This window comes from Muntiacus reevesi, chromosome 9 (genome assembly GCF_963930625.1).
Source record: "Muntiacus reevesi chromosome 9, mMunRee1.1, whole genome shotgun sequence".
NCBI classification, from domain to species: domain Eukaryota; kingdom Metazoa; phylum Chordata; class Mammalia; order Artiodactyla; family Cervidae; genus Muntiacus; species Muntiacus reevesi.
In genome coordinates this window covers 46,772,225-46,799,719 of record NC_089257.1, presented here as the reverse complement: position 1 = coordinate 46,799,719, position 27,495 = coordinate 46,772,225, and the positions used below count along the sequence as shown (strand labels likewise).

The following is a 27,495-nucleotide window of genomic DNA, read 5'->3' as shown; positions in this document are numbered from 1 at the left end:
CATTTGCCAATAGACATCTAGGTTGCTTCCATTTCTTAGCTATTTAAACAGTGCTGCAGTGAAGACTGGGGTACACCTGTCTCTTTCAATTCTGGCTTCCTCGTTGTGTATGCCCAGCAGGGGGAGTGCTGGGTCCTATGGCAGTTCTATTTCCAGTTTTTAAAGGAATCTCCACACTGTTGGAGAAGACTCTTGAGAGTCCCTTGGATGCAAGGAGGTCAAACAAGTCAATCCTAAAGGAAATCAGTCCTGAATATTCATTGGAAGGACTGATGCTGAAGCTGAAATTACAATACTTTGGCCACCTGATGCAAAAAACTGACTCACTGGACAAGACCATGATGCTGAGAAAGATTGAAGGCAGGAGGGAAAAGGGAGGACAGAAGATGATATGGTTGAATGGATGGCATCACCGAGTCGAAGAACATGAGTCTGAGCAGGTTCCAGGAGTTGGTGATGGACAGGGAAGCCTGGCGTGCTGGAGTCCATGGGGTCGGAAAGAATCGGACACGACTGAGGGACTAAAATGACTGAATCCAGGTGAGAAAACAAGATGAATTCAGAGAAGCCTAAGACTTAGCAGGAGAAGAGGGAGAAAAGCCCAACCCGACCAACGAGTTAACAGGAAAGAAGCGGGTCCTGGCAACCATAAACCGAAAATTGGAAAGCCCTCTTCGCGGCTCTGTGACTCGAATTTGGGGAGGATGCTACAACCAGAGCTAGTGGGGTGCCCATTTCGCTGAATGCGCGGACAGCAGGCCCTACCACCCCCTCGCCCTCCAGGGTGACTGTTTCCCAGAATCCCCAGCCCAGCACCCTTCCCAAGGGTCCTAAAAAAACCTAGAATTGTCCATTAACGTTAGTAATATCTTAGATGGCTCAAGCGCATCCTCGGTTCAAAGTGCATTCAGCAGTGCACGGTCCTCCCGCCCTAGAACACTGGTGGTTTAAGACCAGGCCGCCCCACCCCCCGATCTTTCTGGCCAATCAGGAGCCACGTCCTCCGGCGCGCTCCTTTCCTGCCCCGCCCCCTCCCGTCTCCATGGGAACGCTCTGAGTGTCCGGTCCGAGGCCTGAGGCTGTGGTTTTGGTCAAGCAGGGTGGCAGACGTTGTTTGGACGGAGTGTTTGAGTTGGTCCCTGGTCCTCTCCAGAGGCTCCGTAAGTGACGCGGACTCTCGGGAGCACCAAACCAGAAGCAGACAAGGACGAGAAGAGCTGCGGCAGAAGAGAGGGCCAGGTGTCGAGAAGCCGCTCAGGCTTAGAAATCTCGGACTCCAGTGTAGGTGGGTCCTTCCCAACCGCCCTCCCCACGTTAAAACTGAAGGGGACGGAGAGAGGAGGCAGAGGCAACTTGGATCCTCGGGCCGGGGTGCTCGGGGCTGGAAGGTGCTGGGACGGAGGTCTGGATGCGGAACAGAGGCCGCCTGTGTCTCCGCCGCAGGAGCAGAGGCCCTGTGGATCCTGCTCTGCAAGAACAGTTTGTACATCTGAACCCGGAGCTTCAGACGTACAAACTCTGGCGGCCCTTGGTGTGTAGGGGGCAGTGCAAACCTGTCCTGCTCCTGGAACACCATGAATCCGTTTTCTCTCTAGAGAAAGAGGGCTCTTAGCTGTTTATCATTTTCTCCAGGGACCTGTGATCAGCAAGGGAGGACCAGAGTGGCAAAGACTAATGCCCCCATTTTACAGGTGAGGAAAGTGAGGTCCTAGGAGGTCTAGAAGTTTGGTCTTTTTCAGAGTTCTACAAGTGGTTGGTGGGATTATGATCACGTCGTAGAAATCCTAGATCTGGGATCTTCTGCTAAGATTCTGTACTCCGATCTAATAATAAATCCAGTATTTATGTTGTAAGAAGTGGGGTGGGAGAGGGTGATGGAATTAACCTTTCTACTTTACTGACTGAACAAAATTTTAAAAATGCTTTTAGAAAGAAGCTTTTTAAGTGTGTTGCTGTTATTCCAATTGTTTTTATTTTTCTTGTTAATAATAAACTAGGAAAATTTTGATGCTCAGAGAGGTTAAATTACATGGAAAGCATTTGTATTCCTGGAGAGACTAAACTTTGAGATCAAGTTCTATGTTTCCATGCCCAGGGTAGAACTGTACTTTTTCTAGATGTTCAGAAATGAGGTCCTGAGTGCAAATTCATGTAAGTCTCCTTTCTGGTCTTTAAAAGGGCACAGAAATGTTCTTGGGCTCTTTCTGACATCTTTCTGGGAGTTTTGGGGGTCACACTCAAATCTTAATGCATGGGGATTGTAGTGAGTTTGGGAATTTCAGGTCATGCCAGTCTTTCATTCCTCCTCTCTTCTCTCTCAGCTCAGCCTTCTCAACACTCCACCCTTCCCTAAAAAAGGAGCACAAAGGAGGAAAGAATGATCACTCTTTCCCTCACAGTCTGATCCTGGGTGAGTAGGATTGTCTTCTCTTATTTATAAAATGCCCCTGACTTCATGGATAGCAGGAGTAGTAGAAGTGGCAACAGGGATGGATGGACCAGACTGAAAAGAACATGTTCCTCATTTGCCTGGGAAGCTTTCAAGCCTCCTATGCAGCAAGCCCCTGCCTCCTGCTCAGGGTCTTTTCTTGACATTTACTCATTCAGCCAGCCAGTCATTCAAGTCTACTATATACTTGATACTGTGTTTGATACCCTGAGATAAATGTCAGAATGTATTTCCTTAACCTTGGGCACATAAATCACATGAGGTTAACAAAAATTTCTAAAGTTACCATATGTTAAACAGTGCTGGAATGAGTGGCAATTTTAAGTAAAAGACAGAAGCAGGTACTCAAATTTGAATTATTATTATGAATTGGAAGATATTCCAGCAGGAAGACCATCATTTAGTCTCCGGCAGAATATGAGGGGCTTCCCTGGTGGCTCAGCGGTAAAGAATCCACCTGAAATGCAGGAGCTGCAGGAACCGCAGTTTTGATCCCTGGGTCAGGATGATCCCCTGGAGGGGTAAATGGCAAACTGTTCCAGTATTCTTGCCAGGAGAATCCCATGGACAGAGGAGTTTGGCGGGCTCAGTCCATAGGGTCACAAATAGACACAACTGAAGCAACTTAGCACACACGCACATGGAAAGATTAGTATATGTTAAAAAATCCGAATCATGATAGATAGGCGCCATGAGGGCAGAGAATGTTCCCAGTATCTAGAATAATGCCTGGCATATAGTAAGCACTCAATGAATAGCTGTTGAATATGTGAATGGCTGTTATATATTTCATTTTTTCATTTAACATATGAAGTGGACATTTTTCCAAGTATGTTTTGGTAGCGTGAGTTTTAATGGCTATATAATCTTTCATTCCAAGTGTATACCACGCTTTATTTAAATTTTCTTTTATTGGGAAAAACTTAAGTATTTCCCAATATTTTGCTATTATAAGCAACTTCTAATAAATATTCTTATAATTTATTAAGTGTATTTCTATTTCCTCAAGATATGTTCTAGGACGTAAGATAATAGAGTCAAAGAATACAAACATGTTTTAGACTTTTGAGAAACTTAAGTTCTTTTTTAGAAATATTGCATAAACTAACTGGTACAACCATATAATGAAAGATCTTGTGTTGCTGAACCTTTACCAGCATTGAATATTATTTTTAAATTTTAGCTTTGAATTGCATCTTTTCAGTCTTTATTAAGATTGATCATTTTAAACATATACTTCTTGATCATTTGCATTCCTTCTTTGATAAAACAACTGGACATACATTACCTTTTTTCCTATTTTTTTCCCATATGATAAAAAGTGTACTTTGTATGTAAAATAAAGCAACCATTTGTTGTATGCTATAAGCGTTACTCTAAGTTATTATTTGTCTTTTACTTTTAAGGACTTTGTTTATATAATTTAAATTTGCATAAAGTGAATCTTATTTCTTTTTATTTATATGTATAATTTTATGCTTTGAAAGTTCTTCATCCCAAGTCTAATACATAATTACTTTTATTTTCCTCAATTTCTTATGGTTTCAAGTATTTTTAAAATTTAACTCTTAAACCTATCAGGTATTTATTTTTGTGTGAGAAAAAAATACAAAGAATATATGGAAACATATATGTGCAATTTAAAATACAATGATAGCATGGGTACCCACCATATAGCTCAGCAAATACTTTTAAAAGCCCCCTGATAAGCCCGAAACTTCACTCTTCCTTCTCCTAGAGAGGCAACTGATACCTTAAATGTTGTGTTTGGCATTCCCTAGCTTTTGTGTGTGTGTGTAGTTTTAACTATCTATATCTGTATCGCTAAACAAAATTGTTTAGTTTTGCCTATTTTTAACATTGAATGGAATCACTGTATATATTTTGTGAATGGCTACTTTAGCATAGCATTAGATTTTTACAGTGCAACCATGTTGATTCATGTAGCTGTAATTTATTTTCACTGCTGTGTACTATTTCACAGTATAAAAAACAGCTTATTTATCCAACATAAATTGTGCCTTCTGGATTATTTCCAGTGTTTTTGCTACTATAGCAGTCATACTCTAAATGCTCTTACACATATCCTCTGGTATTCATATGTAAGTTTCTTTAGGATACAAACCTTGTACTGGAATTTCTGGGATGTTGAACTCCCTTACAATTGCTCATAATTTTCAGTTGATTTTCTTGGACTTCCCAGAAAAAACAAGCACACCCTCTACAGATAATCTGCGTGCATTAGCAAATGCTTTCATATTAATGGCTGTAAAATAGTGAATTTGTAGTATCCTTGTTTCCAATTTTAATGGGAATGCCTTTATTATTTTACCTTTGGATTTGACCTGTTTTTGCATGTCTTTGTTTTGGTAACTTGCTTTGTTTGTAGCTTTAAATGAAGGACCAATGTTGAACTTTAAGAGATACCTTTTGGGCATTGATTAAAATAATTATATGGCTTTTCTTATTTGACATTATGATTATGGCTTATAACTAATAGATTTCCTCTTATGAACCTTCCTTTGCTCTTTTGGAATGAGCCACCATTTCATCATGCTATAATATACTTTCATACTGTAGCAGATTATCTTTTCCAAAGATGGGCATACCTATAATTTATCCTATCCTTCATGCTCTTTCTACAATGTGACTTTCACGCTTCTGACCAAAAGGTGGGATCTATGATCCCTCCTCTCAAATCTGGCTGGGGTGAGTGTTTGTCTCAGCCAATGGAGAACAACATTGGAGAACAATTGGAGAACACTGAACAATGGAGAACTCAATGGAGAAAACCACAACAGCAGAAGTGATGCTATGTGACTTCCCATGCTAAGTCGTTAAAAGGATGCAACTTTTGCATGCCCATCTCTGTCAAGAAACTTGCCACCATGTTGAAAGGTAGCTCAGGCCACAAGAAAGGACCAAGTAGAAAGAAACTAATATAGCCAACCTGCCAGCCATATGAGTGAGCCACCCTGGGAATGAATCCTTCAGCCCAGTCAAGCCTATAGATGACTGCAGAGCTAGCTGACAACTCCACAGAATCTCATGAGAGGTCCAAGTCAGAACTGCCCAGCCAAGCCACTGTTGAATATCTGACCTACAGAAACCATGAAAGATAATAATCACTGTTTTAAGCCACTTAATCCATGAAAGATAATAATCACTGTTTTAAGCAACTTAATTTTGAAGTAACTAGTTATGTGGCAGTAGATTATAAATACAGGTATTGCTGAATTTATTGACCTTATATTTTACTTTATTTACTTCTGAAGTTTGTCAGTATTCATTAGTAATATAAATCTATAGTTTTCTGACTTTTGCCATCTCTTTTCTTGAGTTTCTTAAAATTTTGATAATTTTTTATACGCCTTGGAATAATTTAATAGAATCAGATAATCTGCTCTTTGAAAATTTGAAAGAATTTATTTAAGGAAACTTTTGGATTGTTATTGTGAAAGTCACATGTCTTTGATAACTTAACCAATCTGTTTCAAAATATCTGATCTGTTCATTGTTTTTCCCTTTTGGGGGGGGTCGTATCAAAAGGTTTTCAAGGAGAAGATAAACCCAACCAGATTTTCAGATTTATTTTCTAAAGAATTATGGAAAGTGCCTACCTAATGTTCAGTTATTTTAAACTTTTATCTATTGTTTTTTCACCAATCTCATTTCTAACTTTTTTGTTTGTGCCCACCCTTTCTTCTTTTTTTTAGTTCAGGGATTGATATATTTTCTTGTTAATATTTTTCTCACAAAGAACTGGCCCTTGGATTCATTTAACAATGGTAAATGTTTTTCAATTCCAACACTTTCTTTTACTGACTTTGTAACTTTCCCTTTAACATTTAAATGTTTAATCCATCTAGTGTTCTCATTGTATATGCTATCAAGTTGGAATCAAACTTTATTTTTTCTCATAGTTAATCAGTTTCACCACTATCTACTATAAATAATCCATTCTTTTTTTATTTTTAATACCATTTTTATTGTTAATAAGCTTTCATATATAAACAAGTACATTCCTTATTCTGTGAACCCTCAATTCCATTTTACTGGCCTATTCTGATTTTACTGCTGTCATTGGTGATATGTTGATATTTGGGAAGACAAGTGTTCTTGGTTTACTTAAGTCTTTATGGACTTATTTTCCCTCCCTATAAATTTTAGGGGGAAAAGTATATTCCTCAAAAAATCCAGCTAGAAATTTGACTGGAGGCATATGAATTTAAAGAACATGCAGGCATGCTTCTTCTTTTATTCGGATAATCTTTTTACTACCTCATTGGAATCTGAAAGTTGTCATCAAAGATAAAACTTTTATAAGATAGTATTTTTATTGGGCTGTTGTGAATGATATCTTATTTCCTGGTAATTGATTGCTGCTATTGTGATGCTTTTGCTTTATCTGGTAATTTTGCTGAGCTTGCTCATTAATTTATGGTTTATCCATATACTTTTGTTTTCCTAGGTAAATGACCATAACATATGCAGATAATGACATTTTATGTTTTTTCTTCTAATCCTTATGCTTATTTCTTTTACTTTTCTTCTAATATTTGTCAGAACCCTTAGTACTATTTTGAAAGCAGTGGTGATGGTATGTATCCTTATCTTGTACCATCATAAAAGGAATACATATAAAATTTCTCCATTAAGCTTATTATTTGATTATTTGATTATATATATATCATATATATATATATATAGCATAAAGATTATATGAATTTAGATAGTTTCTTTTTATTTCTAGTTAGCTAAAAGTTTTTTTAGGACTTACATAGGTGGTAAAAATTATTATCTTTAGTACACAATTTTTCTGCATCAGTTGAGATAATCATGGTTTTCTTCTGTAGTCTATTACTAGAGTGAAATATGTTAATTTTTCATGTTGAACTCTTCTCCATCCCTGTTATAAATTATGCTTTATCATGATGCACAGTTTTCATACATTTCTGAGTTAAGTTAGCTAATATCTATTTAGGACTTTCTATATATTTATCAAACTTAAAAATGGGCCTATAGTTTTATTCTTTTGTATTGTTCTTATCAGGTTTTGTAATCAAGATTACAACTGGCCATATAATGAGTCAGTAATTTTCACTTTCTATTTTCTAAAATAATTTGATTGTTTTAATAGTAATTAATTAAGGATTTAATCAAACATTTGATCAAATGTTTATTTAAACATTTGCTAGAACTCAACTATAAAACTCTTTGGGCCTGTGATTTTGGGGATGAGAGAAAGAACCTTGGCTGCCATTTCAGTTTCCTTAATATTTACTGGTCTATAATTTTATATTACTCTTAAAATCCATTTTAGCATTTTATATTGGCATTGTGTACTTTACTAGGAATTTGTCCTTTTATATAGATGTTCAAGTGTATTTGCAGACAGTTCATGATGCCCTTGTCTTATTTAAAAACTTATATCTGTGGTTATTTCCTCATTTTGTCTTGTATTTTGTCTGTAATCATCTTTTTAAGAAAATCAGACTTGCAGAGATCTGACTTCTTAAATTTTTAAAAATTTATTTAATTGAAGGATAATTGCTTTACAGAATTTTGTTTTCTGTCAAACCTCAGCATGAATCACCCATAGGTATACATATAGCCCCTCCCTTTTGAACCTCCCTCCCACCTCCGTCCCCACCCCACCCCTCTAGGTTGATACAGAGGCCCTGTTTGTTTCCTGAGCCAGACAGCAAATTCCCGTTGGCTCTCTATTTTCCATATGGTAATGTAAGCTTCCATGTTACTCTTTCCATACATCTCACCCTCTCCTCCCCTCCCCATGTCCATAACAAAGCAAGGTAGCAGTGGAGGAATAGACATAGAGAACTGACTTCTTAAATTTTTAAGAGTATCTTTTGACTTTATGTATTTGCACCTTTGACTCTCAGCTTTATTCTCCATTTCTGAAGTTTGTTTATTTTTTTTTAAAGCAGGAGAGTTTCTGTTTTCTAAGTTTCTGAGTTGAATGCTTAGGTTGATTATATGCAGCCATTCTTATTTCCTTTAAGTACTTTTTTATTTGGATCTTGAAAAGTTTGATATGTAATTATTATTATTAAATTCAAATTTTTCTTATCATTATATTTTCCTTTTAAGTTTAAGGACTATTTAATATGTTTCTTGGTTTTTTATTGTTAATAGTTCCTAATTTTATTACATTCTATGTAAAGAATGTATTTTGCATTATATTAATCCTTTGGAGTTTAGATTTCTTTAATGGACCACTACATGGCCAATCTTGTAACAGTATTGTAGGTGCATGAAAATACGTTTTTAGTGTTTCAGAAGTAAAGAGTTCAACACAGATAAAAATAACTAGCTTATTAATTGTACTGTCTAGTCTTTATATTGTTGAGTTTGGTTTTGCTTGATCTATCATTTTCTGAGAGGAGTGCATTAATATCCATAATTACCATCAATGGTGTATATATCTCCTTGATCTTACGATAATTGTTACTTCATACATTTTGAAATTTTATTTGTGGATGCAATTTAACTATTTGGTATATTTTCTTACTATTTATTTGAAAGTGAAAGTGAAAATCACTCAGTTGTGTCTGGCTCTTTGTGACCCCATGCACTATACAGTCCGTGGAATTCTCGAGGCCAGAATACTGGAGTGGGTACCTGTTCCCTTCTCCAGGGTTACTAATATATAAAAACCTATATTTTTGTTTCTTATGGTATTTTTGCCATAAAATTTTTTTTGTGATATAGTTTACATATAACATTATATTAGTTTCAGGTATACACATAATGATTCTACATTTGTATATGTTGTAAAATGATCACCACAATGCCTAGTTAACATCTATTACCATACCATACCAACTGTATACCATACAGTTACAAATTTTTTGCTATACATTTTATCTCAGCTGAAATTATTACAGTTTTCTTTTGGTTCATATTTGTGTGAAATATGTTTTTCCATCCTTTTATTCCCATGTTTTTTCTTTTTAGTGTATCTCTTCTAATCCACATATTGAATTTTATTTTTTTAAGCTACAAATCTGTGTCTTTTAATCTGTGAGATTGAGCTATACTATTATTTTTGCTATCATATGCCTTTCCTCCTTTCTGTTTTCCTTTGAAACATGTTGTCTTCTGTTCTTGCTTTATTTTTTATAGATTCTACTATGGTTCTTCTGGTCATTGCCCTAAAAGCCCATGTTGACTTTTATTTACTCCTATTGACTTCTTAAACTTATATCTAAGTCATTTTTCTAAACAGACAAGTACTTTGGCACACTCTCATGTCCCTTTTGGAGAAGGAAACGGCAGCCCACTCCAGTGTTTTTGCCTGGAGAATAATCCCATGGAGAGAGGAGCCTGGCGGGCTAAGTCCATGGGTCGCAAAGAGTCGGACATGACAGTGATTAAACCACCACCACCATGTCCCTTTTCTCTTATCTCCCACTCATCAATACTTGTATCGTCAAGAACTGTAGGGTAGGTGTAGATGTGCTCTCTTTTTCCTTTTTTGTTCTTAGATTTTGTTTTATTGTTTTTACTTGTTTTATGATAACAATAAACTTTACCAAGGCTTTTGATCCATCTTTCCTTATTATGTCTCATGCAGCCTTTCTTGGATTTGTTTCTTTTCTTAAATGACTTACTAGAAAAATAGGTAAGTGTATATGTTTAAAGCATATTTAGGTTGACTCCTAAAGAATATAAATTATTAATATATGTATGGAATCAAAATCATAGAGGACAAAATGGGAGGAAATGAAAAAATAAAAACTAGAGACAGGAACAGATTTTTTTTTTAAAATAAGGATTATAGCAAAAGAATAATAAGAATTTTTAAAAATAAGTAAGGTTTTAGAAATAAGTCCAAATATATTAGTAATCACAATAAATGAACATGGATAAAACTTACCTATAAAAAAACTGAGTCATAGAGAGTTGATGAAAAACATGATCTTGCTCTGTGCTATTTACTGGAGACCTACCTAAAGTAATGCCATGAAAAAGGCTAGATGTATTAATCATGAACAAAATGTGTAGCTAAGAATGTGTTTCAAATTATATACAGCAAAACCTGACAAAATTATAAAGGAATCAAAATTTCAAATACTTGAGAATAATTTTAATATCTTCTTGAAAAGGACCTTTAAAGAAAAATTTAATTATTAGAGAGATAACTATGTTTATGGATGGGAAGACAAGAGGGCTATCAAGTTTACATATTGTGGCGGAGGTTCATTTATATAGAAAAGAAAAAACTGAGATTTTCAAACATTTTGGAGAAATGGTGAATCTTGGTTGGTCCCGGAAAAGCAAGAAAACCGAATCTAGGACACTTGTGCAAGAAAGTAAGGATGTTTTCAAACACTAGAAATGGTCATGTCACAAGAACTTGAAGCCAACCTGAAAGAATTCCCACTAGCCTAAGATAAGGGAGGTTTGAATATCTAAAAGTAAAATGACTGCAATTTAATTGAAACACATCAAATATGTAAAAATCAATGAATTCATAAAAATACTTAAAAGCAAAACAATTCAAATCATACTAGTCACACATTTGGTGGTTACTTTGCCCCATCTGCCATCTAATTACTTTGCAAATTGAATTTCTTAAAGGGGGTAGTTTGGGAAATAAATATTTATCCTGACTTTTTTGATTGGACTACATTTCAGGGTAACCAGAAAATTTGTGATGGGGACTTCTTTAGAAGAATTATAGCTTATATGTGTACAAGGGATAGTAGAATTAGGATACCAATTTACAGTGTTTAATGACATGACATATCTAAGAAATGATCATCATTTACTTCCAAAACTTAAAGTGAAAGATTTATGGGAAGCATTAGAATGGAAGGCCGGAAGTTGAAAGCACCTGAACCCACTACTTAGTAAATTTAGCAGCCCTCAAGTATTGTAACAGGAAGTGTACAACAGGTATTCTTTCCAGAAAAAAAAAAGAGCTTTAGTCTTCACAGGCTTCTGGAATAAAAGAACCAAGTACCAGGAATGGAATAAAGAACAAGTTAAACCACCACAAGGAAACAATTAGCCAAATTATTGATGTGGATGTTCTGTAGAAGTGTGGTCCCTGAAACAGCAGCATTGTCATCACATGGGAATTTATTACAAATGAATCTTGACTCCTATCTAGGATCTAATAAATCAGAATCTCTGGGGAAGGTGCCCAAGTAACTGTGTTTTAGCAAGTTCTCCAGGTGATTCCGATGCTTAATGAAGTTTGAAAACCATTGTTTTACAGGATAAATGTCTGGGTTTCTTTAACAAATCAATGGTGCAATGAATTTTTTTAAAAAGGTAGGAGGTGACTTACAGAACAAGAGAGATTTAAGAAACACGATAACCAAATACAAATTGACCATTTTTGGATACTGATTTAGACAATTCAACTAACAAATACTTTTACATTAGAAAAATTAAATTTGAAGTGAGTGTTAAATGGTATTATGTAATATAATAGTAATCTTGTTAGGCAATTACATTTTTTAAAGTCCCTATCAGTTAGTGAAAGATACATATTGGAATATTCCTGAAATAATTATGTGTGAAATGACCTTATATTTGGGATTTTCTTTAAAATACTCCAGCCAATAATAATAACAACAATAATAGTAATGGGGGAAGCAGAGGATTAAAACAAGATTGATAAAATGTTGGTAATTATTGAGTTGGTTATATGGGACCTCATTTTATTGTCCTCTTTATTACTCATGACTGTTTGAAATTTTCCATACTCAGCTATTACCAGTATAAAGTCTTGGAGAAATTCTGACAAAATTTTAATTCTGGTTGGTGGTACTCAAAGGGCAATCATTTCATTTCTCATTAAATGACTCTAATGTAATCTTTCCCCTTTGACTTTACTTCATGTAATATTAATATTGCAAAGCCTACTTTATTTTGGTCTACAATTTTCTGTTATAGATTATCCTGTCTTTTCATGTTTAATCTTTTAGGATTCAGTAATTTGGAGTATGTCTCTTCTACGCCATATGCCTCTATATTTTAAAACTATTTTAGTATCCTTTTGTCTATTAAGAATTTTACTTGCCATCTTAACTTATTCTTTATTTAATTCATTTTTTCCTCTATAGACTTCTACCTACTAATTTTGAATGTAGGTATTGAGCTTTTAACTTTTCTAGTGGAGGAAAGTGTTTCAACATATTTTTAAAAGTATTTTCAAGGGAAGTCTTATAGTGTTTTTGGTAAACTGAAATACACATGCCTTGTGGTTCTAATTTCTAGAAATGTATTTTCTAGAGATATTACAAGTGAGTGTTCCATGATATATTTAAGAGAGTTGTTTACTACCATATTATGATAGTCAGAAAAGTGGAAACAATCTCAATGTCCATTAGTATGGGAACAGTTAAATTTTAGAACATTATAACATGAAATGCTATGCAGCTTTTACAACAGTGCATTAATCATCTATTTCTGCATAACCAATTATACATAGCAGCTTTTAAAAATGACAAACATTTATTATCTTACTCAGTTTCTGAGTCAGGAATCTGGGAGTATAGCCATGTGGTTCTGGCTCAGGGTTTCTCACGAGCTTGCAGTCAAGCCAACCGCAGGACTACAGTTCATTGGACGCCTTCACTGGGGCCGGAGGATCCAGTTTTAAGATGGTCCTCACATGGTTGTTGGCAGATGCCTCATTTCTTACTGAGGACAGAAGGTCTCAATTCCTTACCACTTGGGCCTCTCCACAGGGTGGTCTAAGTATTCTCACGGTATTTTAGGTAGCTTCTCCCAGAGTAACTGATCCAAGGAAAAAGCAAGGAGGAAGAAAAGTGAAAGTCGCTCAGTCGTGTCGGACTCTGCGACCCCATGGACTATACAGTCCATGGAATTCTCCAGGCCGGAATACTGGAGTGCGTAGCCTTTCTCTTCTCCAGGGAATCTTCCCGATCCAGGAATCGACCCGGGGTCTCCTGCATTGTAGGTGGATTCTTTACCAACTCAGCTATCAGGGAAGCACATGGAGGAAGATGTAGTGCCTTTTATGAGCTAGTCTTGAAAGCTGCACACCATAGCTTCCCCTTGTGCATTTTTTTCTATGCATCAGAACTAAGTCCCTAAGACCAGGCCATATTCAAGGAGGTGGGGAATTAGGCTCCACCTTTTGAAGGTAAGCATATCAAATAATTTTTGGACAAAATCAAATAATTTTGGACATACTTAAAAATCACAACTAACACAGGCCTATATGTACTGAAAATGGGAAGTTGTATACTGTACATTACCTGAAAAAGCAACCTGCAGAATTATGATGTCTTTGTTATTAAAAAAACATTAGTGGTGTATGTATGAAAATAAGGTCAGAAAGGACACAATGAAAACAATAGTGGTTATTTCTTAAGTTATTTGTGGAGGGTAGACTTAATTTTTACTTATATTACTTTAGCATTGTTACAATTTTTATGAACTTACTTTCAGTAAAAGATACTAGACTCTTAATCTCTAGTATATTTAAAAAATAAATTCTTAAATCTTTCTTAAAATGACAATCAAAACCAGTAACAACAGACTGGGTTTTATATATTGTGCTTTTTAAAAAGTGAAGGACCAGTGAGTTCATTTATTTTTCATACCAACACCAGTTTGTCAGTTTGTGAGAATCCCAATTTGTATGTATTAAGTAGACTTACTGTCTTTAAAATTTTTTAGCATTTATAAACATTAAAAAAATAAATAGCACTGTATTTTCTCATTGTTGAATTCATATTTGTGATTGTTTCACTTTTTAGACATGGATTTTTATTTAGCTTATTTGGAAAATGGTACCTGGGTGGTATATTTTGAATCCTTGAATATTTCAGTATGTCTTCCTTTTGTCCTATATTAACATCATATGGCTGTATGTGGAAATCTTGATTTACCACCCTTCACAAATTGTTTTTAACTTCTCTCACTTTTGCTTAGGAGGTAAAGCAGCAGTAGGCCTATGTTAAAAAACCACTACTTTGTAACTACAGGACCTTGTAATAGTTACTTAATCTTGCTAAATTTAGATTCCTCTTTCCTTTCAGTTCAGTTCAGTGGCTCAGTCATGTCCGACTCTGACTCTTCGCGACCCCATTAATCGCAGCATGCCAGGCCTCCCTGTCCATCACCAACTCCCGGAGTTTACTCAGACTCATGTCCATCGAGTTGGTGATGCCATCCAGCCATCTCATCCTCTGTCGTCCCCTTCTCCTCCTGCCCCCAATCCCTCCCAGCATCAGGGTCTTTTGCAATGAGTCAACTCTTCGCATGAGGTGGCCAAAATATTGGAGTTTCAGCTTCAGCATCAGTCCTTCCAATGAACACCTAGGACTGATCTCCTTTAGGATGTACTGGTTGGATCTCCTTGCAGCCCAACGGACTCTCAAGAGTCGTCTCCAACACCACAGTTCAAAAGCATCAATTTTTCCTTTAGTGTTGATAATAATATCTTACTGGATTGTTGTGATAATAAATGAGATAACATAGCCTATTTCACATAAGTGCCCCTAACTGCTAGATAATATTTAGCTGCTGCTATGATTATAGTTTTATGATGATGATAGTTTAGTTTTCTTCCATTTTATTGTAATCTCCTTAAAAGTATCTATTTCTTTTATTCTTAATATTTTTTGAACATTTTAAATTGAACTTTACAATTAAGAATGTGTCATCAAATGAGTTTGTTACACAACCAACTTATGATCTGTTATACTAAAATAATTATTTTTAGACAGAATACATGCATTTATCCCTTCAATTTTCTAGCACTGCATAATAATAAAACAAACCAAGAAATTTATGAACTTACAATAATGAAACTGAAGAGCCATCAGCAAATGAGAAATTTCAACAAAAACCTGGATGGCAACAGTAGGAATAGTGATAAAAGCCATTTAGAGCTAAAGATGTTACATCCCAGAATACCCAGCAGAGTAATACAGACAAGAAAGGAACTGATGAGCCCTGTGAACTTTGGAGAAGCTCAAATCCATACACCATTTGGGGCAGAAGGCCAGCCATTAAAGACCACCCTAAAATATTTCCAGAGAGGAAAGAAAAAGTTGCCTACAAAATAATTACAGTTTATTTATTTATTTTTAATTAGTCTTGGCAACACTTAAAGCTTATAAAACAGTGAAACAGTTTTAAGGAAAAATATTTTCACTCTAGAATTCTACACCCAGCCACTTGTGAGGGACAGAAAGACTTAAGGTATACAGTGATTAAAATGATTCTTGGGAATCTTTCCTAGTAACTATGTTTGGAGATTCTCCTTTGAAGAAAACCTCACCTGTTTCTCACCTTTGCTTTTTTCAGTGGCTAAAAAGTGTAATGTTCACAGGCTTGATTGAACTCATGTTGTTATGTGCCTCCCAATTAATGGAGTAAATCACAAAAGAGGAAGAATCATGTGATTTTGAAAATGGAGCACTAAAGAGTAGCAGGCCCTGATTGCAGCAGGAAGATAAGACTTTCCAAAACAAAAGGGGGGTGGGCAGGGGAATGAGACACTTGATAAAACAGATTATATAAAGCCTTTTAAACAAATCAAGAATTTGAGGACAGTAAATTTATCAAGTAAAAATTAAACAGGTAATCCCCCCCCAGAAGTGTATAATCATATTCAAAATTATATAAGTGCTGCTTATTGATTTAAACAGAAAATTAGCAATAATGCTATAGGAGGATGAAAAGTAGAGGTAGGAAGTAAATAGATAATGTCTAAAATGACCAATCATAAAGCAATAATACAAGCAACATGAAGCGATGTTGTTATAGTTGGCAAACAGTTCTTGTTCAAAGTGTATAGACCTGGATCCTAGCTGCAATACCTCCAGGTTCATGATCTTGGGAATTAATCTTTTTCAACCATTATTTAGTAATGTGTAAATGGGGATAATAATAGTATCTGCAACACAGGATCACTATGAGGATTACTTGAGATATATGTGAAGTACTTATCTGGCCCAGTGGTTAGCAGACAAATGGTATATAAATATTTCTTATGACGGTGATGGTATTCAGTGATTGTATACATTATTTAACCAGTTGACCTATATTATGTCTCTTCTTACTTTTCTTGTCTTTCTTCATTGTTAGAGTTATTTCTTTTTGGTTTACCACTTATGTTACATGCTGAATGTCTTTTTTTGTTGTCCATCTTCTTAGATTGCTTCTTCTTAGAAAGCTAATCTTCGACCAGATGGCAGTAACATTTGAAGATGTGACTGTTATTTTTACTTGGGAGGAGTGGAAATTCTTGGATTCTTCTCAGAAAAAGCTCTACAGAGAGGTCATGTGGGAGAATTACACAAATGTCATGTTAGTAGGTAAAGTTATCCCAACTCTTAGGGAATAAGGTTAGTTTCTCCTGGGACCTGTTTTGTTGAGTATTTTGGTTCTTTATCTGATTGCTGTATTGAGGTAAAAGAGATTCTCAAAAATGGGTCTTAAATAACATGAAAAATAACAGATAAGGAAAACAAGGTATCTTCCAAAACATTTTGGCTATGTAATTAATAGGTGTTTGTGATTATTATTATTTGTGACTATTTTCTGGATTACACATAAAGCACAGATTTCCACCTATAATTTTGTGCAGTCCTAAATTTGTTCTCATTTCATGTTCTTTTTGTAGAAGTTAGCTTTTGCTATATAACAAACTACCCTAAACTTAGTAACTTAAAACTTTCTTATGTTTCATGATTCCAATTGGTTACATGGATCTTCTATCAGGAGTGACTTGATTGGGGCTAGATGGTCTAAAGATAAAACTGGATAGCCTGACTCACATGTCTGGCAGTTGGTCAGTATCAATGTTATAATGGCCATGAGTTGACCATATGTCTTTCTTCAAGGAGGCCAGCCCAGGCTCATTTATGTGATGGTGATCACAGGATTATCGAAACCAGCAAAAGAGACCAACCCCAACGTACAAGTACTTTTCAGATTTCTGTTTGTCTCACTTTTGTCCCAGTGGCCAAAGCAAATTATAGAGTCAGTGTGTAAGAGGAACACCCAAAGATGTAAATAAGCAGAGTTTTTTTTTTTTTTTTTTAACACAATCTACTACACTATTTTAGAACAAAAAATAGAAAGAGGTATTTTATTTCTTATAATAATTTCCCAAATAGAGTAATCTAATTAAATCTCAGTCTTTAAGATGATTTCCATGAAGCCAATCACTTTCTCTTTTATTTCTAACAGTACTTAGTAAGTATATTTACCAAGGTAATTGGTATATTTATTGAATGAATGAAATGAATATATCTATGAATGAATAAACAAATGAATTTCACACCCAAATATGGAGCAGCCTAAGTCATAACCCTTCTTTCTCACTTGTGCCCACACATATATTCCTATAATTCTGGAGCTTGTTGACTGACATACTTGGAAATTTTTAAACAGAGAGCTGGATTATCTGCTTACCACTGGATTATCTGCTTATATTTTAGGAAATTGGAAAGAGAGCTGCAAACCCCAGGAAGAAAGATTCAGATATTTAGAACATGAAAATCTTTCCTGCTGGCAGGGCTGGAAGACTGCCAGCACTCAGATATATGAGAATAAAAACTGTGTGGAAATGGTTCAAGGTATAGATTCCAAAGACCTAAAGCAGCAACACCTTTCTCACTATCAAGAATGGTCAACACTCCCCACACAAGTAGCAGGGTATGGGAACTATGAACTGACTTTTGAAAGCAAAAGTCCCAGGAACTTAAAATATACCAAGTATATACCTTGTCAGTCCTTAGAAAGAAAACACTCTGAAGATGATGGTAGAAAAATCTATGTGAGTGATTCATATGGTTTTCAAGGATGCAGATACCATGTTGGCATATCCAGGAAAAATCTCTCTATGGAAAAAGAACAGAAGCTCATATGTCAGCATTCTATCCCAGGACAGGAAGCCTTTCCAGAGTACATTGGGCAGATATGCCAAAACGACCTGCTGAAAGGCTCTATGGAAGAGAAATACTGTGGATGTAAAAAATGTAAAGAAATTTATTACTGGAACTCACAGTGTATTCTCCACAAGAGAAGTCAACTTGGAGAAAAGTTCTATCCATGCTCCATCAGCCCCACATGCTTCCCTCAGAGATCAGACCTATACAGACATCCAAGAATCCACACCGGTAAGCAGCTGTACAGATGTGACGAAGTTGCCAGTAACCTTAGTCAGAGCTTCGGTGTTCACGTTCATCAGAGAGCCCACCCAGGGGAGGTACCTTATATATGTAACGTGTGTAGTAATAGCTTCAGTCAGATCCCCAGGCTTCACCATCATCAAAGAGTCCACCTGGAAGAGAAACTCTATAAATTGCAGTGTGATAAGGACCTCGGTAGAAATTCATTGCTTCACATTCACCAGAGACTTCACATAGGAGAGAAGCCTTTTAAGTGTGATCAGTGTGGTAAGAGTTTTAGTCGGAGTTCAGTACTTCATGTTCATCAGAGAGTCCACACCGGAGAGAAACCATATAAGTGTGATGAATGTGGTAAAGGCTTCAGTCAGAGCTCAAATCTTCGAATTCATCAGTTAGTCCACACAGGAGAAAAGTCCTATAAATGTGGTGACTGTGGTAAGGGCTTTACCCAGCGCTCAAATCTTCAAATCCATCAGAGAGTGCATACAGGAGAGAAGCCATACAAATGTGACAACTGTGGGAAGGACTTTAGTCACAGCTCAGATCTTCGCATTCATCAGAGGGTCCATACGGGGGAGAAACCCTATATTTGTCATGAATGTGGGAAGGGCTTCAGCAAGAGTTCAAAACTTCACACTCATCAAAGAGTGCATACTGGAGAGAAACCTTATAAATGTGAACAGTGTGGTAAAGGTTTCAGTCAGCGTTCACATCTTCTCATTCATCAGAGAGTCCATACAGGAGAAAAACCCTATAAATGTGATGACTGTGGAAAGGGCTTTAGTCACAGTTCAAATCTTCATATTCACCAGAGGATCCACACAGGAGAGAAGCCTTATCAATGTGCTAAGTGTGGTAAGGGTTTCAGCCACAGCTCAGCTCTTCGAATTCATCAGAGAGTCCACACAGGAGAGAAAACTTATAAATGCCATGAGTATTACACGGGATTCAACCAGAATTCACATCTTTACAATAACTGCAGAAGAGAAACCTTGTAATTCCGTTCATTTTGTTGTAACAGCTTTAATCAAAGCTTCAATTTAAGCCTAGTAAATGCTGCTAGAAAAAAATGCTATAAATAACCCAAATAATCCCAAGCAACATTTAAAATTTCTTCTAATTCCTACTAAGAATCATTTGCTTTAAGAAGAGATGCTTAGGACAGTATTTTAAAGTATTTTCTTTTTCTACCATATACATTAGGTATAGTAGTGTTTGTGTTAGTTGCTCAGTTGAGTCTGACTCTTTGTAACCCCATGGACTGTAGCCTGCCAGGTTCCACTGTGCATGGAATTCTCCTGTCAAGAATACTAGAGTGGGTAGCTATTCCCTTCTCCAGGGGATCTTCCTGACCCAAGGATTGAACCCAGGTCTCCTGCATTGCAGGCTAATTCTCTACCATCTCAGCCACCAGGGAAACCCCATATGCATAGTTATTATAAAATATGTAAATGAGTCAAGAAGAAAACGTCTCATCCTGTTTCACTCTACGTCTTTTTTCTGTGCATTTTCATGTGCATGAAATCATACTGTATGTTCAACTTTGTGTTTTTATTGACTTCAAAACATTTGCTTGTTTTTTGGTTTGAATTGAAATTGGTTAGCTCTCAATGAACAGCAAGAATCTTGACTCAACTGTAAAGTCCCTTAGAAGCTACAGAAAAAAAGAAAACACACAAAACATGTAACTCAAAATTGCCAGACAGCTCAAATATGGAAGAATTAACTAAAGGGTCAGTAAATTTCAATTGCTTATGAGAAAAAATCAGAAAACACTGTATTTTCCTTTATCCAAGATAGGATATCTTAGATAATTTATTTCTCTCAACCAGAAAACTCAAGAACCATCCTTTTCTTGCAAGGGTGCTATCCTGTAAAGTTACCATAACACCCTCCCACCCATTCCCCTACCCAGTTTTCTACATTTATGCATTCGTTTAGACCCTAGGAAGTATGGAAAAATTCTGGTTATCTACAAAACCTAAGAGGGAGAATGGATACAGAACTCTGCAATAGTAAATGTCAGAAGACAGTGTAATATCACCTTCAGAATTATGAGAATCAAAAATCTGTTATCACCTAAACTTTTTCTTATCAACTAAATTGTCTTTATATCTATAGGTAACAGATAAGCAAGAAAAAACAAAAACAAAACCCAGAAAACATATATGTACCTTTCTTAAACAGATCTCAAGAATGTGAAAGTCATAATGTAAAAGGATGGGTAACAAACACTAAAATCAGTTAAACATGCAGTTAATTTTGAATTGTTAATTTGTTTACAAAACTTAAAAAATGTTAAAATAGTTGTGCAAGAAAGTATTTAATATAGAAATGCTGAGTATAAAAACATTATATGTTAAAGACTGGATGGGATGGTAGGATTATCAGATAAAGGAATCTCAGACACCCAATTAGACCTGATTTTTCAGATCAGCTCAATTCAGTTCAGTCACTCCGTCGTGTCTGACTCTGTGACCCCATGGACTGTAGCACACCAGGCTTCCCTGTCCAACACCAACTCCCAGAGCTTGCTCAAACTCAGATCCATCCAGTCGGTGATGCCATCCAATCATCTCATCCTTTGTTGTCCCCTTCTCCTCCTGCCTTCAATGAGGTTTTTCTGAATTTTCATCATATATCTGACTTTTCAGATATACAGTGATCATTTTTTATAAGTAAGTCCCAAATATTGCATGGAACTTATACTAAGAAAGTATTTGCTTACATGAAATTCAAACTTAACAGCACCCTGTGTTTTTATTTGCTAAATTTGCCAACAAGATGAGAGAAGAATAGCAAAAGAAAGTATATTACATTTCTGGTTTTAAATAGCATGGATTCATTATATTTTCTTGAATTTAACAATTCTAGAAAGAAAGGCCTAAAAATTTTTTTACAGAGTTCAAAATTACAATTAAAAGAACTAAAGAAAGCACATACATTTCAAAACAGGAAGATAAAAACAAAGAATATTCAGCCCCTAAAGCATAAAAGGCAGAAAACAAAAAACAATATGAAGATGATTTAAAAAATTAGAGAACACAGATCAAGATAAGAGCAAATCAGATTTATCAAAATAGCTTAAATCTCCCTTTAAGAAGTATTGAAAACCCTTGATTGAATTAAAATTTTACATATATGTGATTAAAAGACTATAGCAAAATGAAACTGGTTAACTGACCAATTTTCAACTTCTCAGTATTGATTTATTGATTAATCTTATTCATGTAAGAGAATGGGCAAATGTTTATTAGGCAAACATAAAGGCATGTCTACAATATGTTTTAAAAGTTAATTTAAATGAACTAATTATAAACCCATTAAGGTGGATAAAAATATAAAAACCAGTAGCTTTCTAAATTCTTAAAATAATCAGAAAAATACTATGGGTGCAAAATAAGAGTTTGTAATACTAAGTGAAAGTGAAAGTGGTTCCGTCGTGTCTGACTCTTGTGACCCCATGGACTATACAGTCTATGGAATTCTCCAGGCCAGAATACTGGAGTGGGTGGCCTTTCCCTTCTCCAAGGGATCTTCCCAAACCAGGGATCGAACCCAGGTCTCCTGCATTGCAGGCAGATTCTTTACCAGCTGAGCCACAAGGAAAGGCCTTGTAATGTTAAGTTTTCTTTAAAAGGAACAAATAGAAAAAATGTAGAATGAAAATAATGAGAAAACATTTAATTGAAAATAAAAGGGTACTTGAATAGAGAAGTCATAATTTTCTTGGAATGTTAAAGTACAGATTTATTTCAGATCTTATCAAAATCCTAATGAGATTTGAAATTGAAAAAAGTATTTTTTCCTGAAAAAAAGTTTAAGAAAAATAGGTATTAGAGAAGAACAAAGATAATTATAAGAAAGATTAATGAGATTGCCCTAACATATAGTAAACAATGTATGTGTGTTGGTCGCTCAGTCGTGCCTGACTCTCTGCAACCCCGTGGACTGTAGCCCACCAGGCTCCTCTGTCCATGGGATTCTCCAGGCAAGAATACTGGAGTGGATTGCCATTTCCTTCTCCAGGGGATCTTCCCAGTCCAGAAATCAAACCTGGGTCTCCCACATTGCAGGCAGATTCTTTACCGTCTGAGACACTAGGGAAGAAAATACATGGTAAATGATATACTGATGTTAAAATATTGAGAACTTGATGATACATTTGAAAAAAATGTTTAGAATGCTCAGTTATTATTAGATAACTAAAAAACAAACCAGTGTATGGATTACATATGTGTAAATAACAATGCTTAGATGCTTTACATATGATAAAAGATTTATGAATAGGATTATTTGGTGAGTGGTGCTGAAAAATTATTTAACTCTTTGGAGAAAAATAAAATTAGGATTTCATCTCATGACCAACATCATATAGATATTCATCTAATATGTATTGATTAAAGCACAAGTTTTCAAACTGTGTTCCATGAAGTCCACTTCATCAAAAACAAATCGCAAGTTAACCCCGTCCTTTTCTTCTGATTTGTATTCAATATTAGACCAAGATTTCTCTTTCGTTTTTTTTAGAGGGGGTTCTACCATTTTAAACATAAAATATTTATAATTCACTAATGTGTGTTTTTTGGGCTTCCCTGGTGGCTCAGACGGTAAAGTGTCTGCAATGCTGGAGACCCGTGTTCATTCCCTGGGTCGGGAAGATTCCCTGGAGAAGGAAATGGCAACCCATTCCAGTACTCTTACCTGGAAAATCCCATGGACAGAGGAGCCTGGTAGGCTACAGTCCATGGGGTCGCAAATAGTCGGACATGACTGAGTGACTTTACTTACTTAATTACTTACTTAAAGTGTGTTTTTATATAGTTGAAAACACACATGCACTTTTTTAAACTTTGATGAAATGGAATTAAGAAATCTGACTACATTAACAAATTTTAAACTATAGGTTAAGAACATACAGGAGTTAAAACAACAGAGAAAATATTTGCCATGATTAAGGTAGTTATAAGCTTAATTTATAAAATTAATATGAGATGGATACCTAGCTTAAAAAATGGCACAGGACATCAACAGATTAAAGCAATGTGTATGTGTGCACTCAGTCATCTCCAACGTTTTGCAACCCCATGGACTGTAGCCCACCAGGCCCTTCTGTCCATGGAATTTTCCAGGCAAGAATACTAGAGCAGGTTGCCATTTCCTTTTCCAGGAGATCTTCCCAACCCAGAGATCAAACCCATGTCTCTTGTGTCTCCTGCATTGGCAGGTGGATTCTTTACCATTAGCGCCATCTGGGAAGCCCCTTAAAGCAATGAAAAACCATTTTTTTAATTAACATAAATTATAAAAGCTATTTTCAGTGAGTAGAGAATGATTGACACTTATATACTGTTTATGTTGAGAGTAAATTGATAGACTTTGGAAAAGCTATGTGGCAAATCATAAGCCTTAAAATTGTTATTACTCATTCTACAGTGATTTCATATCTAGGCATATATTCTATGGAAATAGGGTTTCCCATTGTTAGGGAAATCCTATTCACAAAGAGCAAAGCTCTATTTATTTCATGTAAAAAAGTGTTTTATAACATTATGTTTCAGAATCTCAACAAAACAACAAAACCCACAGGGACAGAAGCTTAAATATGAGAACTTGCTCTAGAAAGCCATTAGACAATGAGGCTACTCTTTCAAGAACTTATTTTTGTTTCTCTTTGGTTATCCACTCCTCTACAGACTGACTTCCTGTTTACTCACTCTGTGCATGCTTATAATTGCACCACACCCTTGAATATACTTTTTTTTCAATTTTATTGCCCACCACCAACTTCTAACTTCTTTCTGGGTCTCCAGATTTCTGAGTAGTGGGGAAATGATTGGCTTAACTTATAATTACTACCTCCTGACAAGTCTTTTAGTCTGGGCCAAACCATAGGCTAGTAGGTAAGCCTTTGGTTGGCTAGCTTTGTTCAGATGTTAACTCTGGTGTTTTCAAACATACCCAGGGGTGAACTGATAAGGCATATAATTGTGATTAGCACTGATGTTCAATTAGGTTTCTCCAAAAAGTGGTGGGTCTGGGCCAAGCATTCTGAACTACATTAGAACACATAAACAGATAAATGTTCCAAGATATTTACAAAAATATTTTTATGCTGTCCTCCCCCCCAAAATAGGGGAAAGGTCAAATTATGATGCATCTACATGATGTAATATTATGCAGTCATTAAAACTTCTATTTTCTAAAAATGTTGTAAGGATAAGAATATACTTATGGTATTAAGAGAAAAAGTACAAGATATATATAGAACTCTGTATGGGATAAGACTTTATTTATATATAAATATATATTTATATTTTCATGGAGAAGATATTGGAAATATACAAAAATGTTATCAGTGAGTTTGATAGGCTGAATTATGGTTCTTAATGTTCTTCATGTTTTTCTGTATCTTTTATATTTTTATTGGTGTCTTAGTTTCATATAAACTTTTTTTATATAAAACTTAAAGTGTAAATAATGGCTACATATTCCATTGTGTGACTGTATCATAACATGTAATTATCTTTATATTATCAGGGATTTACATTTTTAATTTTTACATCATGAATTGAACTGCCATAAATGTGCTCATGTATCAAGTTTTCTATTAATCTAGGTAATTTTTATAATGATTTTCTGTATTCATTTATTGGGTTAAAAGATAGGAAGCAGAAGTATAATTTGGTAAAGAAATGGAATAATGAATTACATGATGTATACAGCCAGCTACTATCAAAGGAGGAGCAAGCATGGAGGTCATGAGGCCATACAGTAGACATGACAACAAGAAGGTGTCAATGAGTTTTGATAATAGGAAGCAGTTTCCTTTTATAAAAGATGAATTTATTTTCTACTTCATTAGTATGTCCACCAGAGTAAAACTGGAAAACACAGTCACTAAAAATGAGTTTAAAGATAGTATAAAAAGCCAGTACTGCTCAGGGCAGTAGATGTTTCTTCATGCTGAAATGCAGTTTCAGAGTCATCTCAAAGATCTTGTCCCCAAGATAAAGGCTTAAGTTAAGATCGTTAAGTCGCTCAGTCATGTCCGACTGTTTGTAACCCCGTGGACTGTAGCCCACCAGGCTCCTCCGTCCATGGGATTCTCTAGGCAAGAATACTGGAGTGGGTTGCCAGTTCCTTCTCTAGGGGATCTTCCCGACCCAGGGATCGAACCCAGGTCTCCTGCATTGCAGGCAGACGCTTTAACCTCTGAGCCACCAGGGAAGCCCAGGTGGAGGCTTAAACTTAGCCAAATGTGGTCTCTGGAATTCTGTGCTTTCACGTCATTTGTCCAGTACCTCCTATACAGGTATCATGAGTTCCTGCAGGGTCTCCAACTTCTAGCACAGTGTTGACAAACTATAAATGCTTTAGGGGTGGATACTGTTGAAGAGACATCATCTTAATTAACTTCACATCTTTGAATGATTTCAAGTCCATTGAGAGGAAAAGAATTTTGGGGTTTAGGAGCAAAGAATCCATGAAAATCTTTACAGGTGCCCCACAAAAAGTTAAAATGTTAGTTGCACAGTCATATCTGACTCTTTGTGACCCCACAGGCCACCAGGCTCCTCTGTCCATGGAATTCTCCAGGCAAGAATACTGCAGTGGAAAGCCATTCTTTTCTCCAGGGGATCTTCCCCACCCAGAGATTGAACCCAGGTCTCCTGCATTGCAGGCAGATTCTTTATTGTCTGAGCCACCAAGGAAGCCTGTATCTCCAGTTCCTTTTATATGAAAACTGAGTCACAGCAAGAGAAGCCTGACTTAAAAACTCCCCTCCTCTCTAAACTACAGCATTTTTTATATTCATAATGCAGTTGAGAAGAAATAAAACTAAAACAGCATCAAGCAAATCACTGTGCAGGTCGTCCTCATGTCAGCTTTATTATCTACTGAATAAGTGAACATGAAGGAATTATTTTAGGATCAAAGAATCAAATAGTAGCTGCTGCAGAATATTGATCTAGATTTTTTAAATTCCAAGGGATTACACATTTTCATTCAGAAATCAAAACCACTTGAGATGTTACCATTTTGTATCCACGAAGGAAAATTCTGTTATTCTGGAAAGTTTAATCTAATAGCCTCTTCCTTTTCTTCCCTCAACCCTTTTATCTCTTGTCCTTTTTAGTTATGGTTTCCTCTGTGAGGTACATACAGGCATACCTCCCTTAACTGTTCTTCACAGATGTTGAGGTTTGGGTTTTTTTTAAAATTGTTTACAAATTGAAGGTTTGTGGCAACCCTGCATTGTCAGATGATGGTTAGCATTTTTTAGCAATAGAGTATTTTTAAATTAAGGTTATGTACTTTTTTTTTTTTAATAAATAATGCTGTTGTACACTTAATAGACTATAGTACAGTATAAACATGACTTCTGTATGAACTGAGAAACCAAAAAATAAAAACTCAAATGACTTGCTTTACCACAATTTTTGCTTTATTGAGGTGGTCTGAAACCGAACCCACAGTATCTCCAAGGTATGCCTGTATTTTAGTATTAGACCAATATCTGGTTTTATCTTCCAGTGGGCAAAAGGCCCCTTTGCTTTCCTGCTGTCGTCCACCTGGGCAGATCCTTATCAATGCCCACTTTCCAACTTGTCAGACAACAGATGAGTATGCTCCCATGTGTTAGCTTCTGCTGGTTTTTCTTGTTTTCAAAATAATTTCTTTGATCTAGTCAGCATCTGCTATCCTTGGTAAGCCTGCATTCACATGTGTAAACATAGACACACTTTATTGAGAGTACTGCCACAGGCACAGGATTTTTGAATGGATTTTTCCACAGTTGATATTCATCTCTGAATAGGTCTCCAAGAGTTGTTACCTTCCTTTTCTAGTTCAGTGATGGATAGGAAAAGTAAAGGTAAGCCTCTCTCC

The 27,495-nt window shown here is 35.8% G+C and overlaps 1 protein-coding gene across 5 annotated transcripts; it reads left to right on the top strand.

Annotated features, from left to right (window-relative positions):
- Nucleotides 1-1,065: 1,065 nt before the first annotated feature.
- Nucleotides 1,066-26,932, top strand: ZNF214 (zinc finger protein 214). 5 transcript variants are annotated; one of them, XR_010664408.1, is made up of 6 exons: nucleotides 1,066-1,285; nucleotides 1,633-1,691; nucleotides 2,322-2,410; nucleotides 16,622-16,782; nucleotides 17,911-23,183; nucleotides 25,836-26,932. XR_010664408.1 is itself a non-coding variant. In XM_065944830.1 (5 exons), exons 4-5 carry the CDS (start codon nucleotides 16,656-16,658, stop codon nucleotides 19,599-19,601), a joined length of 1,818 nt encoding a protein of 605 aa, XP_065800902.1. In that variant the 5' UTR covers nucleotides 1,066-1,285; nucleotides 1,633-1,691; nucleotides 2,322-2,410; nucleotides 16,622-16,655; the 3' UTR covers nucleotides 19,602-26,932. The 5 variants fall into 5 exon arrangements, 3 of the variants coding, with proteins under 3 accessions (XP_065800902.1, XP_065800903.1, XP_065800904.1); XM_065944830.1 differs by having other exon boundaries at nucleotides 17,911-26,932; XR_010664409.1 differs by lacking the exons at nucleotides 17,911-23,183; nucleotides 25,836-26,932 and having other exon boundaries at nucleotides 16,622-17,498.
- The last annotated feature ends 563 nt before the right edge of the window (nucleotides 26,933-27,495 follow it).